Here is a 14,316-nt window from a genome sequence, read left to right on the forward strand (position 1 = left end):
TTTGTTTTCTTTTCGAGTGCGTTTCCACATCTGAAAGCATCTGGAACAGAGACTCGTGCCTAACTTTCTTTAAAGCAAAAAAAAAAAAAAAGTTGATGCTACACTACTTGGAGATACAGGTCCTCTAACAGTGCTGAAGATGGCTAATTTAAGTAAGTCCTTTTTTTAGGAAGCTCTGCATTTGCACTGCCTCTCGTGTGTCAGACTTGGAGGCTGGAATCACGCCTGGCACCTTCTACTGGGGGAAATGCTGATGCAGGGATGCTCCATTGGCTTTCACTCAATCGGGGCCACAGGCTCTGCCTTTTCAAAAGGCTTTTGTCAACACAGCTCAGCGATGGCTCAGCAGCTTCGGCACAATCAATCTATTTGCTCAGCCACAAGGGCTAACGGGGGGGCACCGGGGGGGTCCTCACTGCTGCTTTTCACTGGGGTGCAAAAGCTGAACTGCAACTTTGCTGGGATACTTGGGAGCATTGACATCACAAGTTGGCACTATGGAAGTTTGCAACTCAATGGCAGCGCTGATCCCGTGTGTATGCTGAATGTGGTAAATGGATTGAGTAGTGAGTTAAAGAATAGATTCAGTATATCACATATACGGAGGTGTCCAAGGCCAGGTTGGATGGGGCCCTGATCTGCCTGATGTAGTGGCTGGCAATCCTGCCCATGGCAGGGGGGTTGGAACCCGGTGATCTTTTAGGTTCCTTCCAACTTAAGCCATTCTACGGTTCCATGAGATATACTGTGTGTTCCTGTCCATGGTGGGGTAGTTGGACTGGATGATCTTGAAGGATCCGTTCCAACCTAAACCAGTTGATGATTCTTTGAATGTATCAAATGGATCAAATACACGAAATCATAGAATCACAGAATGGCTTGGGTTGGAAGGGGCCCCCAAGATCATCCGGTTCCAACCCCCTTGCTGTGGCAGTGTTGCTAACCACTAGACCTAGCACCAGATCAGGCTGCCCAGGGTCCCATCCTGCCTGGCCATCTACACCTCTGGGGAATGGACATCACTGCCTTTCTGGGCAACCTTTTCCAGCATCTCATCAACTGAACAAATTAACATTAAATATATAGCATTAAATATACTGTATATATAATATATAGAGAGAACCTCTCCTATGAAGATAGGGATCTTGGGTGATTCAGGGTAAGAGAAAGCTCTGGGAAGGACCTCACTGCAATCTTCCAGTACATAAAGGGAGCTTATAAACAATATGAAACCAACTTAAATGCGCTCTGATAGTGACAGGACAAAGAGGAATATTTTTAAACTGAAAGAGGGGATGATTTAGTTGGATGTTAGGAAGAAATTCTTCGCCATGAGGATGGCGCTCCAGCACTGCTGCCCAGAGAGCTGCGGATGCCCCATCCCTGGAGATGCCCAAGGCCATGGATGGGCCCTTGGCAACCTGAGCCGGTGGGAGGCAGCCAGGCCACGGCAGGGGGGGAGATGGTGGCGCTGTGAGGTCCTTTCCAACTCAACCGTTCTGCGGTTCCATGGCTCTGTGATCTTTAACAACTCTTCCAACCCAATCTCAGGCCACCACAACCATTCCTTGCAGGTTTCTCGGGATGCGGCCCCGTGACGCCTGGTGTTGGGTGGCCATGCTGCTGCTCGCCCTGTTCAGCAACACTGCTGGAGGCCGACGTGGAGCTGGAGGAAGAGCTGGGGGACGAGGAGGAGGAGGTGGCGGAGGAGGAGGAGGGCTCCGTGGGGGCTTTCGGTCCATCTCCCGTGGAGCCAACACCGCAGGCCGAGGCTCCAAGATGGCGAGCGCCATTGCAGCCGGTGCCGCCGCAGGGTATGGGATGGGGCTCCTGGGGCGCCCGCGGCCCTCCCGCCTTGGTCACGGCCCCCCGGCCCAACGGCAGCCCCCACCAGCTGGGGGTTTCCATGCTGCAGCTTGGCCGGAGCTGGGGGCCAAGCGGGGACCCCCCAGCCGAGCCCCCAGGGGACCGTGCGGTAGCATTGTCCCCACTCTACTGCTGGCAAATGCCATCTGCTGGGTCAACCATGGGATGTAACGCTGAGAGTTGAAGGGGGGAGGGGGCACAGCACCCTCCAAGATGAAACCATGGGTGCTTGGAGGTGCACAGCAGTGCTGGGAGGTGGGATGGGGATCAGGGAGGGGGGAGATGCTCTGCTGCCATCTCGAGTCCTTCGGACCCTCAGCCAGCAGCCCTCACCGTGCTCTTGGCAACCTTGGGATCCTGCAAGCCCATCGAGCACATGAAGAAATCAAGCCCAGCAAGGAAATGTCAATATTTCTACCCACACGTTGTGCAGACACAGGTGGATTGACCCCATCAGCCTCGGTGCTTGTCCTGGTTTTGCATGGTGTGGCAAAATCAGGAAAGATGTTATGAAAAGATGTTCCTTTCCCCAAAGAGCACTGGGACTCAGCTGGGGACATGGGGCTCCAAAATGACCCCTCCAACTTGCATTAAAGTTTGGTTTGGACACAGCCTCTTGCTCTGGTTTGCAATATCAGGGCATCCTCTATTGGGCTGCAAATTTGCTCTTGTTATGGGGAGCTTCACACCAGCTCTGTTGTATTTAGCATTGGGTGTAGCCCTGCACTGCTAAGGGATGTTGCAGCAAGGGTGGCACCAGTGATGACAATGCTGTGCAGGGAGAGACCCCTCCTGCTCCATCCGTCCAGCCTCAGTATGACCGAATCTGCTACAGCCTTCAGCTGCCCAGAACACAGACAGCTGTGTGGTGCCCTGTCCCTGGGCTCTGGAGTTCCAGGGTTTGCCTTCTGCAGATGTTTCAGGTTTGCTTTTCATCCAGTTCTTCCCAGAAGGGAAAATCCTCTCTGACGTGCACAGAAAAGAGGGATTCTTTCCGCTCTGGGCTCTACATTTTCTCTGCTCCTTCTCTTGGGTGGTCAAACAACTCCAAAAACGCAGTTGAGCCACAGCAGCTGATAGCAAAGGAGAACGAAACAAAATATTGGGGCTTCCCCTTAAAAACATGGGCTGCCTCGCTCTCACCCTCCTGCAGGTGTTAGTTTTTGTTTTATTTCCCCATTGTTCTTATTTAAAATGAGTGATGAGCCCCAGATTTGCAACTTCCTGCCCATGTTTTGCATCCATGCTATGGCTGAATGGACAGACCACTCTGCAAGCATCTTTCACTCACCTCTCTGATTTGCATCCTGAAATCAGAGATGCTGCAGCTCCAATGCAGCCCCACCTTTTTCTTGGTTTCTCTCTTTCAGAAGCATGCAATAGATGGAGAAGTGCTTCAAACCTCCTGCAACCCAATGCAAAACACTGCAGGAGAGGTCAGGGCATTTGCATGCAATTTGCTCTCAAATCACTACTCTTGACACCTGAAAGCTGTCCGGGGAGCAGAGTTTGGTGACAGTTTGGGAGCACACGCATTGCCAGCCATCCCCAGAGCTGCTGCCTGGAGCTCAGACAGGAGATGGAGCTGTTGGCCACTCAGCAGCGCGCGTTCCCGACACAGCCGTGCCCAGCTCAGTGCAAACGCGCCCAAAATATTCATTTTGCAGCCTTTTTTAGGCAGAAAAACGTGTTGTGGTTTTTTCTGCAGAATTTTTTTTTTGTCAAAAGAGGGATTCAGCTTAACAAGGAGACGTTGTGCAGAGCAGAAGATGACCCCAACCCGTAACGTCTATGAACTTTAGGGCATATTTCTCCTGATCTGAACATTTCCTGCTTGAATCTGCAGTGTTTCACCAATTAACTCAGTGCTGTGTGGGCACGGAGGGTGGAAATGCTTTTGTATGAGCTTCCTCCAAGCATTTCTCATTGTTTCCATCTATCCCAGTGGGGCAGGAACGGCTCTGTGCTCTTTGATCAAAGCATAGGAAAAAGTTTCAGGGTTTTTCAGGGTGGAAAGGAGCACTTTGTGAGCTCAGCCCTTCCTTACTGGAACATGGGAGTGCACCCTACTGCCTTGCACGTGTTGCCAGCCCCAACAGCAGAGCCAACACATCCATAGGGGTTTTTATACCCCAAATCCTCCTCTTCACCACCGCTTTTTGCACTGCTCTGGCACAGAAGGGATGCAACGTCTGGGATCCTGAATTTATCTTCCTCCCCCAACCCCCCCCCCTCCCCCCCATTTTGGAAACGAAGTGCAAAGATCAAATCCTGCTCATTTCCTGACTGCCATCTGATCGTTCATCCCATCACTGCTCCTCTTACTGACAATCAGATAATGTGACGATGCCCATTTCTAAGTAGCTGCCTTCAAGAGAAAAGCTTTTATTTTCCTATTCCCAAACACCCATGGGAGCTCCAGATCCCCATGATCTTGTCTTCTGTGGTTTCCCAGCTGCTTGCACTCAGGAATAATCCTCTGTTTAGTGCCAAATGGTTCTTCTTTTTTTTTTTTTTTTAATTTTTTATTTTTCCTGGCAAAAATATGAAAAAGAGTCACTTTGGGGGTTTTCTGGCACGCCACTTGAAGACCAACACTTAAAGTGCTCTTGAGGAAAGAGGGTATTGCAGCTCAATAGCATAGAATCACAGACTCATAGAACTGCCCATGTTGGAGTGGGACCTGGAGGGATCACTGAGTCCAACTCCCGGCTTGCTCAACCCAAATCACTTCAAAGAAAAGCACCATTTGGCCAAAGTCCCACAGTCTTCACTCTTTCATTGTAATTTTTAAGCTTTGCTATATTCCAAGTAGCTCAACAGTGGTGCTGGGTTTTGTATAGAAGAACTCAAGGTTTAAATGGGGAGAAGGACATCCTCAACTGTTATATTGTCTTTAGTAGAAAATGTTTGATGGATGGCACTGAAACCATTTGTGGAAGAGGAGGGGGGAGGTTTATCAGACCTTGATTCAACGTTAAAGGGGATTGATGTGCCCAGGGGATGGGGCGAGGGGTCAGAGAGGTTTCAGGTTGGATATTAGAAACAATTTGCTCTCAGAAAGAGTGGAGAAACTTGGCACAGGCAGCCCAGGAGGGTGATGGGTCACCGTCACTGCAGCTTCAGTCTGCAGCGTATCCCTGTGAGTGCAAGTAGGGCAAGAAGAGGGAGAAAAGGGAGAAATTTGGGAAAACAGACAAGACCAGGGGATGGGACACGTGGTCACGAGAGGGCCAAAGCCAGAACTGCACGAAGGAGGCTCCCGCGCCTTCGCTTCACCTGCTTTAATTTGCACCAGACGTCAAACATTTAGAAAAATGTTGGAAAGTAAAACGCAGTGCATGCACCGTTACAAACGTACAAAACAGCCGTGTCTCACAAAGCACACATTACCTCCAAGTCCTGATATTTTTACCTTTTTTTTTTTGTTGTTGAATATACTGGAAGTATATCTCCACTTTAGTTACAGGGACGTGAAAATCATTTAGGATGGTTGAGTATGGCCAGCAGTGGCATTCAGTGCCCACATACATGATATATATCAGCTCTAGGCGGTGCCAGCAGCTCGACACGTGGACTTTACATATGCTACAGCCTATGTACACATCAGTAGCAACCGAAGCACAAGAAGCAATAGTTCCATTGGCTGCATTGAACAATTTGCTCACGAAAGGTGGGTCTCCAGCATCCCCTTGGCGTTCGTTCTACTCGTCCTTTTTGCCACTTCAATCCAGTTGAGCTGACTCAAGTCCTTCCCTGCGTTCTTGATTCCCCTTTGGCTGCATTTTAGCATCCTTTGGGTTTTGGGGCTGATGGCAAATGATGTTCCCATGGCTGATCCATATGAGATGCATTCATTTTCTATCATACACTGAAAGAAGCTTTTGCTCAGTGTTACTTTTTGGGCATTCAGCAGTGCTCCCCTCCTCTGGGCAGGCTACAAAGGGCAGCATGGCTCCGCTGGAAGCAAAGCAGCGTGGATTGATGAGCCCAACCCCAAGCTGCTGTGGCTTCAGCCTCACCATTCCCAAATCACTCTAGTTTTGGAGTGCTGCTGCAGGAGGTGTTTACAGCATGCAAAATGCAGAGCTGACAGCTCCTATCCACGTGGAAGGGTTGGGATTGGCGGATTAAAGAGCTACAATTGCACCTCGGCAGCCCAAGGTGTTGCTTGGGACTGACTCCCCAAAACCCATCAACCTCCATGGGATGTGTGGGTGCCAAGCCCCCGGGGTTGGGGTTGGTGTGCCCTGGGGAAAGGCGCTCTGCTGTCACCGGGGCTAAGCAGATTAGGTAAAACCCTGCTTGTTAGCAAAGAGGATTTTCGCATATGCTCCTGCAGGGACAACGAGGGCTGGGCGAGCCCATATCTCTGCCCCAGAAAGGAAGAGGAGGAAGTGGTGAAGGCCATCTTTTGGGCATCCCACTCCACCACCAGCAGCCGTCCTGCCACAACCAGGACAGGACAAAATTCCCTCCCAGTTGCCCAAATCGGAGTCTGCAGGGAGGCAGCGGGGGGACATCTTCACCAAAGATGGACAAAAGCGAGGACAGGGGACACCCCATGGGTGGGCGTGGGGACACAATGTCATCTCACTGCCACAGGGCACGGCGTCCCATCAGTGCATGGCAAAAAGGGTGGCGAGGAGGAGCAGGACAGCGAGCCAGGTGTCAGCAGGGTGCAGCTGGATGCCCGAGGCCAGGCGGTACTCGCGGTACTGCTGCACGCACATCTCACGGATCACCTTGGTCACCACTTTGTTCTCCATCTCCACCTCCGTCTGGTTGGCAGCCGGCACGGCCTCGGAGGTGTTCTTCTTGGCAGCGGGGCCGATGCTGTACTCAGTCACTGTGATGTTGAAGCAGTCGGCCACGAAGACGTCCTGCGACACGGGGCTGCTGTAATCCCGGTAGTAAACCCGGTTGGGGTAACGCGCCGAGTTCTCGTTCCACCAGCGGTACTCGTCGGGGCTGTCGAAGCGGTAGTTCATCCCTGACATAACGCGCCCCATGGCGTAGCCCCCCAAGCCCCCCACCACAGCGCCTGCCGCCGCTGCCCCTGCCACGTGCTTGAAGTTGGTTTTGGGGGGTTTCCATGGCTTCTGGTTATGGTAGCTTCCCCCGCTGGATGGGTTGTAGCCTTGTCCCCAGCCTGGGTAACCTGGGTTATGGGGGTAGCCAGGATTCTGGGGATAGCCAGGGTTGTGGGGGTAGCCGGGGTTGTGGGGGTAGCTGGGGTTGTGGGGGTAGCCGGGGTTGTGGGGGTAGCTGGGCTGGCGGGGGTAGCTGGGCTGGCGATGGCTCCCGGCACCCCAACTCCCACCGCTGGGTTTGCCTTTGCCCTTCTTGGAGAGGGCAACGTCGGTGCAGGCAGCGAGCAGCAGGGCCAGCAGGCAGCAGGTGGTGAGGAGCCTGGCCATGGCTGCGGGCATAAGGACACGCACCGTTAGGGCAGTGAGCAGAGACCCCCCTCCCATCCCCACCCGCTTCATAAGCATCACAAGATCTTCCACCTAAATTGAGCATCATCCCAAACATCATCCCCTTCTGAACGGATCTGGGCATAAACGTTTACCCTTCCAAAAAACCCGTGCATCTCCCTCCTCCCTGTGCTTGCAACCTCCTGTACACCTTCCCATGAGCCTCAGATGCCATCTCTGCTGCTAACTGCAATCTTCAGCATTGGGTTTTCTGCCAGAGAACAGAACTCAGCATGCTTCCCAAGTCTCTGTTTATGTGCAACAGCCCTTAGCAGAGCATGAGCGACTGGCATTGCTCTGGTTAACAGTTTGCAGCTCTTTGCTTATTCAGCACTCTGCTGCTGGCATTGCAGGGGCACACAGGGCTGCCAGGAGCCCCCGACACTGAGATTGGTGGGAGGGCAAAATGCCACTGTAATGAGCTGTTATCTGCCCAGGAAATGGAGCAGCTGTAATGGACACCAACTCTGGAAAACATCTCTCCAGCTGAAAACTCTCCCTGCGAAGGTGCATAGGTCACCACATTTCTCAAGTCCAGCAGGGCGGTGGGCTGGGTGTGCTACCTGGCTCATCTTATTGCCCATGGCTTGAGCCTCGAGTATGCTTTTCTTTTTTTCCTCCCTCTTTTCCTCCCTTTTTTCCTTTTTTCCCCCACTTTTTCTTTTTATTTTTTTCCTTTTTTTTTTCTTCTTTTTTTCTTTTTTTTTCCTTCCTCCCACTCCCCAGGATTAATGGTCACCACTAATCCCAAAGGCGAGTTAAATACAGATAACAGATGACTCTCATGAGACGCGCTGACCATCCCTCATGAGACGTAACAGAGCAATTCCTTCCTTAAGCTAAAACCTTTTCCAGTTGCCTATTAACTACAGCTTCGCACTCCACAAGCAAACAAACCAACCCCTCTCCTTGTTCAGATAACAGCCTCCTTTTTCCCTCCCAGAAGAATCAGAGGATGGGGATGCACTGACCTGGCCCTGTGATGGGGGGACACGGCCCTGGTTGCTGCTTTATTGCTTTCCCCACCCCTCAGTGCCCACCCAAGGATGAGATCAATGACTTGAAAAATTAGATAGCAGACATGATTAAAATTCAGATGGGCAAACGTTGCTGCGTGGTCTCAGAGAAGGACTTGGGAAATAGGGGGAAGAAATAAAGCAGCAAGTTGGCATCTTGCCTCAAGATGTATGATTTCCTGTAACAAGGGATGGAAAAATAACCCCGAGATGCAGCACGGATGGAAACAAGTTTTGGCAAAGCCCTGGGGGTGTTCCTGCCCAGCAGCACCGACCTGTTTGCAATGGTGTTGGAGCTCCGATAAACACAGCTGGGGTTGGGTTGTGTTGGCACTGCTAATTGCTGTGCCCTAATAAATGCAATTAAAGCCCTACAAGCAATGGGGATGTTCTTACCTCAGGGTGAGGTCTTGGGGTCGGTGTTTGCTTCCTCTGACTCAAAGATATTTATGTATGAGCGATCCAAGAAGCCTTGAATGGAGACGACAGATTAATTCAGGTGATTTGTGGCGTCGGGCACCATAAGGAGGGTTTTACATCTGTGCCACAGTGACAGCATGGCAGAGGGGAAGAGGAAAATGGAGGATGTATGAGCAATCGTGAGCAGCAATTACGTGCATGGGCTTTGGCTCTGCGGGGGAAATCCAACACTGCTGCCAAAATCACAGTGTGGTGGGGCCTGGAGAGCAGATCTGGGAAGGAGAGGAGAAGGGGAAGGGGAAGGAGGAGGTGGAAGAGTGCTGGGTATGAGGAAGATGCTCTGTTTACAATTTGCTGATGAGCTCACCCTGCAGTGCTGGGAAATTCCAGCTCTGGGTTGCAAAATGAGGGCTGGGGGATGCATAAAGCACGCAGACACTCCTGATAACCGCCAGCTTTCAGAAATCCCCCCTTTTTCTGCACCCCAACGCGAGGGCCGCACCATTTCCAGCCACTGGGACCCACAGACTGAGCTAATAAAACCCGGGGCCGATATAGGGGTGGGGGTAGGGGAAAATTTCCCGCTGCTATCAGAGCGGAATCAGCCAGGAGCGGACGAGCAGAGGCGAGGAGCGGAGCTGCCTTAAGGCAGGCAGCCGAAACCTCTATTTTTAGGCACGGAAAGGAGGGCAGCCCCCATCCCTGGAAGCGATTCAACCGCAAACACCACGCAGCGCCCGCTGTCAGAAACGGCTCAGCTCTGCCCCATCGCCTCCCACAGCCCCCGGTGGCTTCGTGCCCCCCAGACCAGAGCCCCTTCCCCAGCACTCACCGCCACCGCTCGGCTCCAGATGATCCGGATCCAGCGAAGGGGGGGAGGAAGGAATAAATAGCGAGAGGGAGGAGCTGGCTGCCGGGCAGCCCAACCCCACGCAGCGCGGCCAGCGATCTTCGCTCTGAGCGCGGCGTTCGGGTCCTTCCCATCTTCCCCCAAACGATGCAAGATAGGAAACCTCGGCGCCTGGCTCGTTTGTTCAAGAGGAGTCTGCGTTCATCGGTATTCGAGAGGTATTTGAGGAGGAAAGGAAGAGGTTGCCGTGTGAGTCCACTGTCTTGTGAGAAACGCAGCATCAGTTGGTGGTAGGGGATAAAATAAGCACAGGCTGACAGTGAAAATGATCTTCAACGCTGGAGGGGATTCTAAGGTCATTGGTTCCAATCGCTGACCCTTCCCCACCAAGCCCATTCTGTCGGAGATCATAGAACCATGGAGGTTGGAAAACACCTCTAAGGTCATCAAATCCGACTGCCAGCCCATCCCCACTGCGCTCAGTGGGTCCATCTTCAGAGCCTGCTGTGCTCTGGATGAGCGAAACTCTCGGGCACAGTGATTGTGCATTTTGTGGTTAATGGGAAGAGGCAGATTAAACAAATTAAAAATGAGTGTGATGCTGATGGCGAGGTTTTACAGCCCCTGCTTTGTGGGGATACGTGACTGCAATGCACTAAAGGCCAAGTCTCACCCTGCTGTAGCCATCATGCTCATCCTTTAGGTAGGCTCCAATAAAAGGGTTGAGCCCAGCACACCCAGGGCACTCTGCCATGATGGCCAGGAGATGTGACTGCAGCTCGGAACTCATTGCACCCAGACTGGACTTGGCACAGTCCAGTGCTCCCACCACTGGGTTTTGCAGCACATCTGGCTGTAAAGAGGATTCCCAGCTCTGTGCTCTGTGTTCTCCTCTGTCCATCTGGATGGATTATGTTAAAAAAAAAAATTAAAATTAAAATCACTTCTGTTTGGCAGCAAAATGGGTTGCACTGGGTGTTTGGCTTTGTGGGCTTGACATACATTGCCGTTCCTATAGGAGATCCGAGCTGCAAATGGAGCAGCCTATGAGTTTGTTTTAAGGTACTGTGGAAGTTCACAGTGCTAAAAAGACCCAAACAAAGGCGCCTGCAGCATCCCTCCAATTGAGCCACTCTGATTATTTCTGCAGTGCTCTTTGATTTAAGTGTCTGTGTGGGAACCACTGAGTCAGGGCCTGAACTTCTGATTGATCACCTGAGGCGAGCCATGAGCCAGCCAGAGGAGCACAGGTGAAGGCAATTCAGCTGTGCTCCTAGACCTATTTAAGAGCTGGCTACCAGTGGGGAAGGATCTTGTCTGGAGATCCCTCCTTCTGGTGTTTGGTGGTGAGCCCAGCATAAGGGTAAGCCTTCCATTTATTCTCTCTTGTTATCATAGTCCACTTTGCCTAACTCTCTTGTTTATTTTGTGATTGTAACATCTTGATATCCATTGATTATACAGCATCTCAGGGTGAAATTTCTCCTGTCAGCAGGCTGAGAGCTGTATTGATCCCTGCTGGAGGTCTGCCCTCCATTTCAGCCTCAGCTCAGGTAGATGCAATGATGTTAAGTGAGGGGGGGAATTGGTGCCAGGTTAGAAAGCATTAATGGGTTGTTTTTCTCGTAACAATTGCAAAACACTGACTGTGTTTTAATAATGAGAGCAGCTGGGAGTGGACCCAGGGTCCACCTAACCCTGATTCATTGCTTCGCATTGATTTTTCTCTTTTCCCTGTAATTCATGCACAACCCTTCTGTTCACATAATGCTCTTGGGCAATTCTTGCTTGCTTTTGGGGAAAGCCACAAATGCAAGGGAAGGCATTAAGATGGCTTGGTTGAGGTTTACTAGGCTTGTGTTTGGGGTCATGTGGCAGATTTTGTGGGTTGGATAAGAGCACTGAGTTCCACAGCCCATCACCATCCCACAGTCACACGCTGGATCTGGGAATACATGAGAAGGGAAGGGAAGCAGGCTTGGGGCAGCAATCACTGGGATGCTCGCTGAACTCTCCAATGGCAATAATGTGCACAACGTCCATCCCTTAATGTGCACGGAGTAGTAATGAAGTGTGTTTTTACATTTGCAGATTGGTTTATTTTCTGGTAATGCTTCTGGAAGTTTCTTTCTTTAAAAATGCTCTCCCCTGGGATTTTCTGGTGAAACAGATATGTCAATGGTTGCTGGCTCCTGCCTTGATGGGAGCAGAGAAAAAGCAATTTGTGAGTAAGTAGGGCAACATTAATACGGGGAAGGAAAGCACCAGGGCATCTGAACCACAGCGAAACAGATGCCACTCAGTTAGCCTTCATTTTCAATGTCATTCTGATATTAAAAGTAACTTAAGACCAGTTAGGGGATGTTGCACAGGCCTTGGTTGCTCACATAGGGTAAAGCTATGCTGGGGTTTGCATCCCTGGAGCCTAAACCTGGCATCATGTAATGATGCAAACAGCTCAGCAACACGTCAGGAGAGGAAACACAGGGGAAAAGTAAGCAAAGCAAACTTCTCAAGCACCTTCTTGTGATTTTCCGGGACTTCTTTATTTAAACAGATAAAGCCAAAGGCTGAAAAAAGGAAATATATCAATGCCTGCCCAAGGAGAGCAGAATGCCAGCAGCCACAGTGCCCATGTTTATGTATCCTTTGCTTTGCAAGTTCCCTGCAATGCCTCATTGCAAATCTCTGCATGGGGCTCAGGTTCTAGAGTGATGCTGTGGGCAGCAGGCTCTTCTGGGGGCACAGCATTGAAAAAAAAAAAAAAAAAAAAATTCCTGCTTTTTGCAGCAAATGTGTCAGATTTGTTCTTATTGTGCTTCCAAGCCACAGCTCCATCCTTCAGTAAGTGGGTTTGTTGAATGAGTGGACATGGAGAGCACACCCTCTATTTACTATTAGACATCTTGAAAGAGCTGTAAATGCTCACTGACCTGATGCAATCTGATTAGGGGTGTAACAAGCTCTGTGCATCGCTGCTATTCCTAGCAGGACACTTGTAAGCTCCTTACAGATGGGGCCATCGCTGGCCGCAGGCTGGTGACTTCCCAGCAGTGCACTGCTGCCAGCAATGGATGTGTGAATTCATGGAGAAACTGAGGGATGAGTAAGTCACGATACTTCCAGGATTTTGCTGTTGGATTCTGGTATTTGAAAATAACACATGCTCTGGATATCAGCCATGGACACTTGGGATCAGTGTCTTTGGGGAGAACAATTCACTGCTGTGCCCGGAACATGAGTGAGTGGAAGAGCCTTAATTCTTAGCAGAAAGAGCACATTATGTCCTTTTTTTTCCTCAATAACACTCTTGTTTGTTGGAAAACACGAGGGCAGCCAGCATTCGGGCTCTTTCAAAGCTCTGTAAAGCTGCAGGAACAAACACTTGGTCAGCGGTGCTTTCATCCAACTGCCATAACCTTATTCCCCAAGCAACGCAGGGCTGCCCTGCTGGCTCCCCTGCAGGAAAAACTGAATCTCTCTCCTTCTCATTCAGGAGTGGTTGCTTCTGACTCACCAGGAGGCTTTCCTTCACCTCTCCCATTTATTTTTAACTTGCAATCCCCTTGGAAGGCATTCAGCAATGGGAGCACGAGCAGCTGACGTAGCACGGCACTGAGGTCACCTCCTTAAAAATAATCCAGGGCACACCCCGAGAGGGGGAAGGTGCTCTCATTGCCATCGTCTTCACATCAATCATCCGAATACCATTCCAGCTCCAATCCAGATGTGCGTCAGCTGAGGGCTTGCAGGGGCTGGCCTACAGCTGACGTATGGCAGCGTCGCATCCCGTCACCCTTCTGATGGGAGGCTCCTCAGAAGCACAGCATGGCTCAGGTTGGAGGGGATCTCAAAGATCCCTTAGTTCCAACCCCTCAACCCTCCAACTCATCCCTCGGGGCTGCCTCTGAGATGGGGCAGGATGGGACAAGGTGTTGGAGATGAAGAAATTTTAAAAAGAACTGTAAACTTTCATCATCCATATTTCATGTGCAGTATTTTTTTCCTTTTCCATGCACAGCTTTTGCCCAGCTCTTTGCTCTGTTTATTCACCAGGGACAGAATCCAGCTCTCGCTTCCCGTGTTGTGGTTTCTAATTCAAGAGCTCAGGGAGGATGAGACGATTAAACCCACTTTGCTCACCAAGTGGATGTGCAAATCCCCTTAACCCCTTTTCCCCCTCTCCCTGCCAATAAACCTTCCCAGGGCCATTATTTTGCTTTCTGCCTTTCCCATGTGCAGTGTTCACCCCCTTTCCCTCTTGATGTCTCAATAAGATAAAGACAGAGCTTGGGCAATGCATGCCTTTGGGTGAGAAATAGTGTAGGTTTTCAGCCTTAGGGTTTTAATACATTGAGTTTCCCACATGATGTGCTCATTTTGGCACATCTTCCAGCTGGGAGGTTGACCTGAGATTTATTACAAAGCTTTCCTTTTTCCCCAAGCAACAAATGAAAGGCTCTTTGTGAGGCTCTTGCTGACGATATGTACCAAAGAGACACTCTATAGCAAAGGGATATTAAACACCAAATACTCAGAGATGTTAAATACCAAATCTGCTCCATACGTTTCATACTCTGCCCTCTTATTTTAGCAGGAGAATTACTGCTGGAGAAAGCTTTACCATCCCTGCGTGGGAGTCAGAGTCAATAACCATGCTTTGGTGCAGGGAAGGGATCAGGGA

The 14,316-nt window shown here is 50.6% G+C and overlaps 1 protein-coding gene across 2 annotated transcripts; it reads right to left on the reverse strand.

The window, feature by feature from the left end:
- Positions 1-5,135: 5,135 nt before the first annotated feature.
- Positions 5,136-9,673, reverse strand: LOC122169777 (prion protein). 2 transcript variants are annotated; one of them, XM_042836154.1, is made up of 3 exons: positions 9,615-9,673; positions 8,759-8,833; positions 5,136-7,288 (listed from the first exon to the last, which is right to left on the reverse strand). In XM_042836154.1, exon 3 carries the CDS (start codon positions 7,284-7,286, stop codon positions 6,486-6,488), a length of 801 nt encoding a protein of 266 aa, XP_042692088.1. In that variant the 5' UTR covers positions 7,287-7,288; positions 8,759-8,833; positions 9,615-9,673; the 3' UTR covers positions 5,136-6,485. The 2 variants fall into 2 exon arrangements, with proteins under 2 accessions (XP_042692088.1, XP_042692087.1); XM_042836153.1 differs by having other exon boundaries at positions 8,759-8,901; positions 9,615-9,648.
- Positions 9,674-14,316: the final 4,643 nt, after the last annotated feature.

The sequence above is a fragment of the Centrocercus urophasianus genome, unplaced genomic scaffold (assembly GCF_019232065.1).
Source record: "Centrocercus urophasianus isolate 14NV4802_14NV808 unplaced genomic scaffold, USGS_Curo_1.0 seq_58, whole genome shotgun sequence".
NCBI lineage: Eukaryota > Metazoa > Chordata > Aves > Galliformes > Phasianidae > Centrocercus > Centrocercus urophasianus.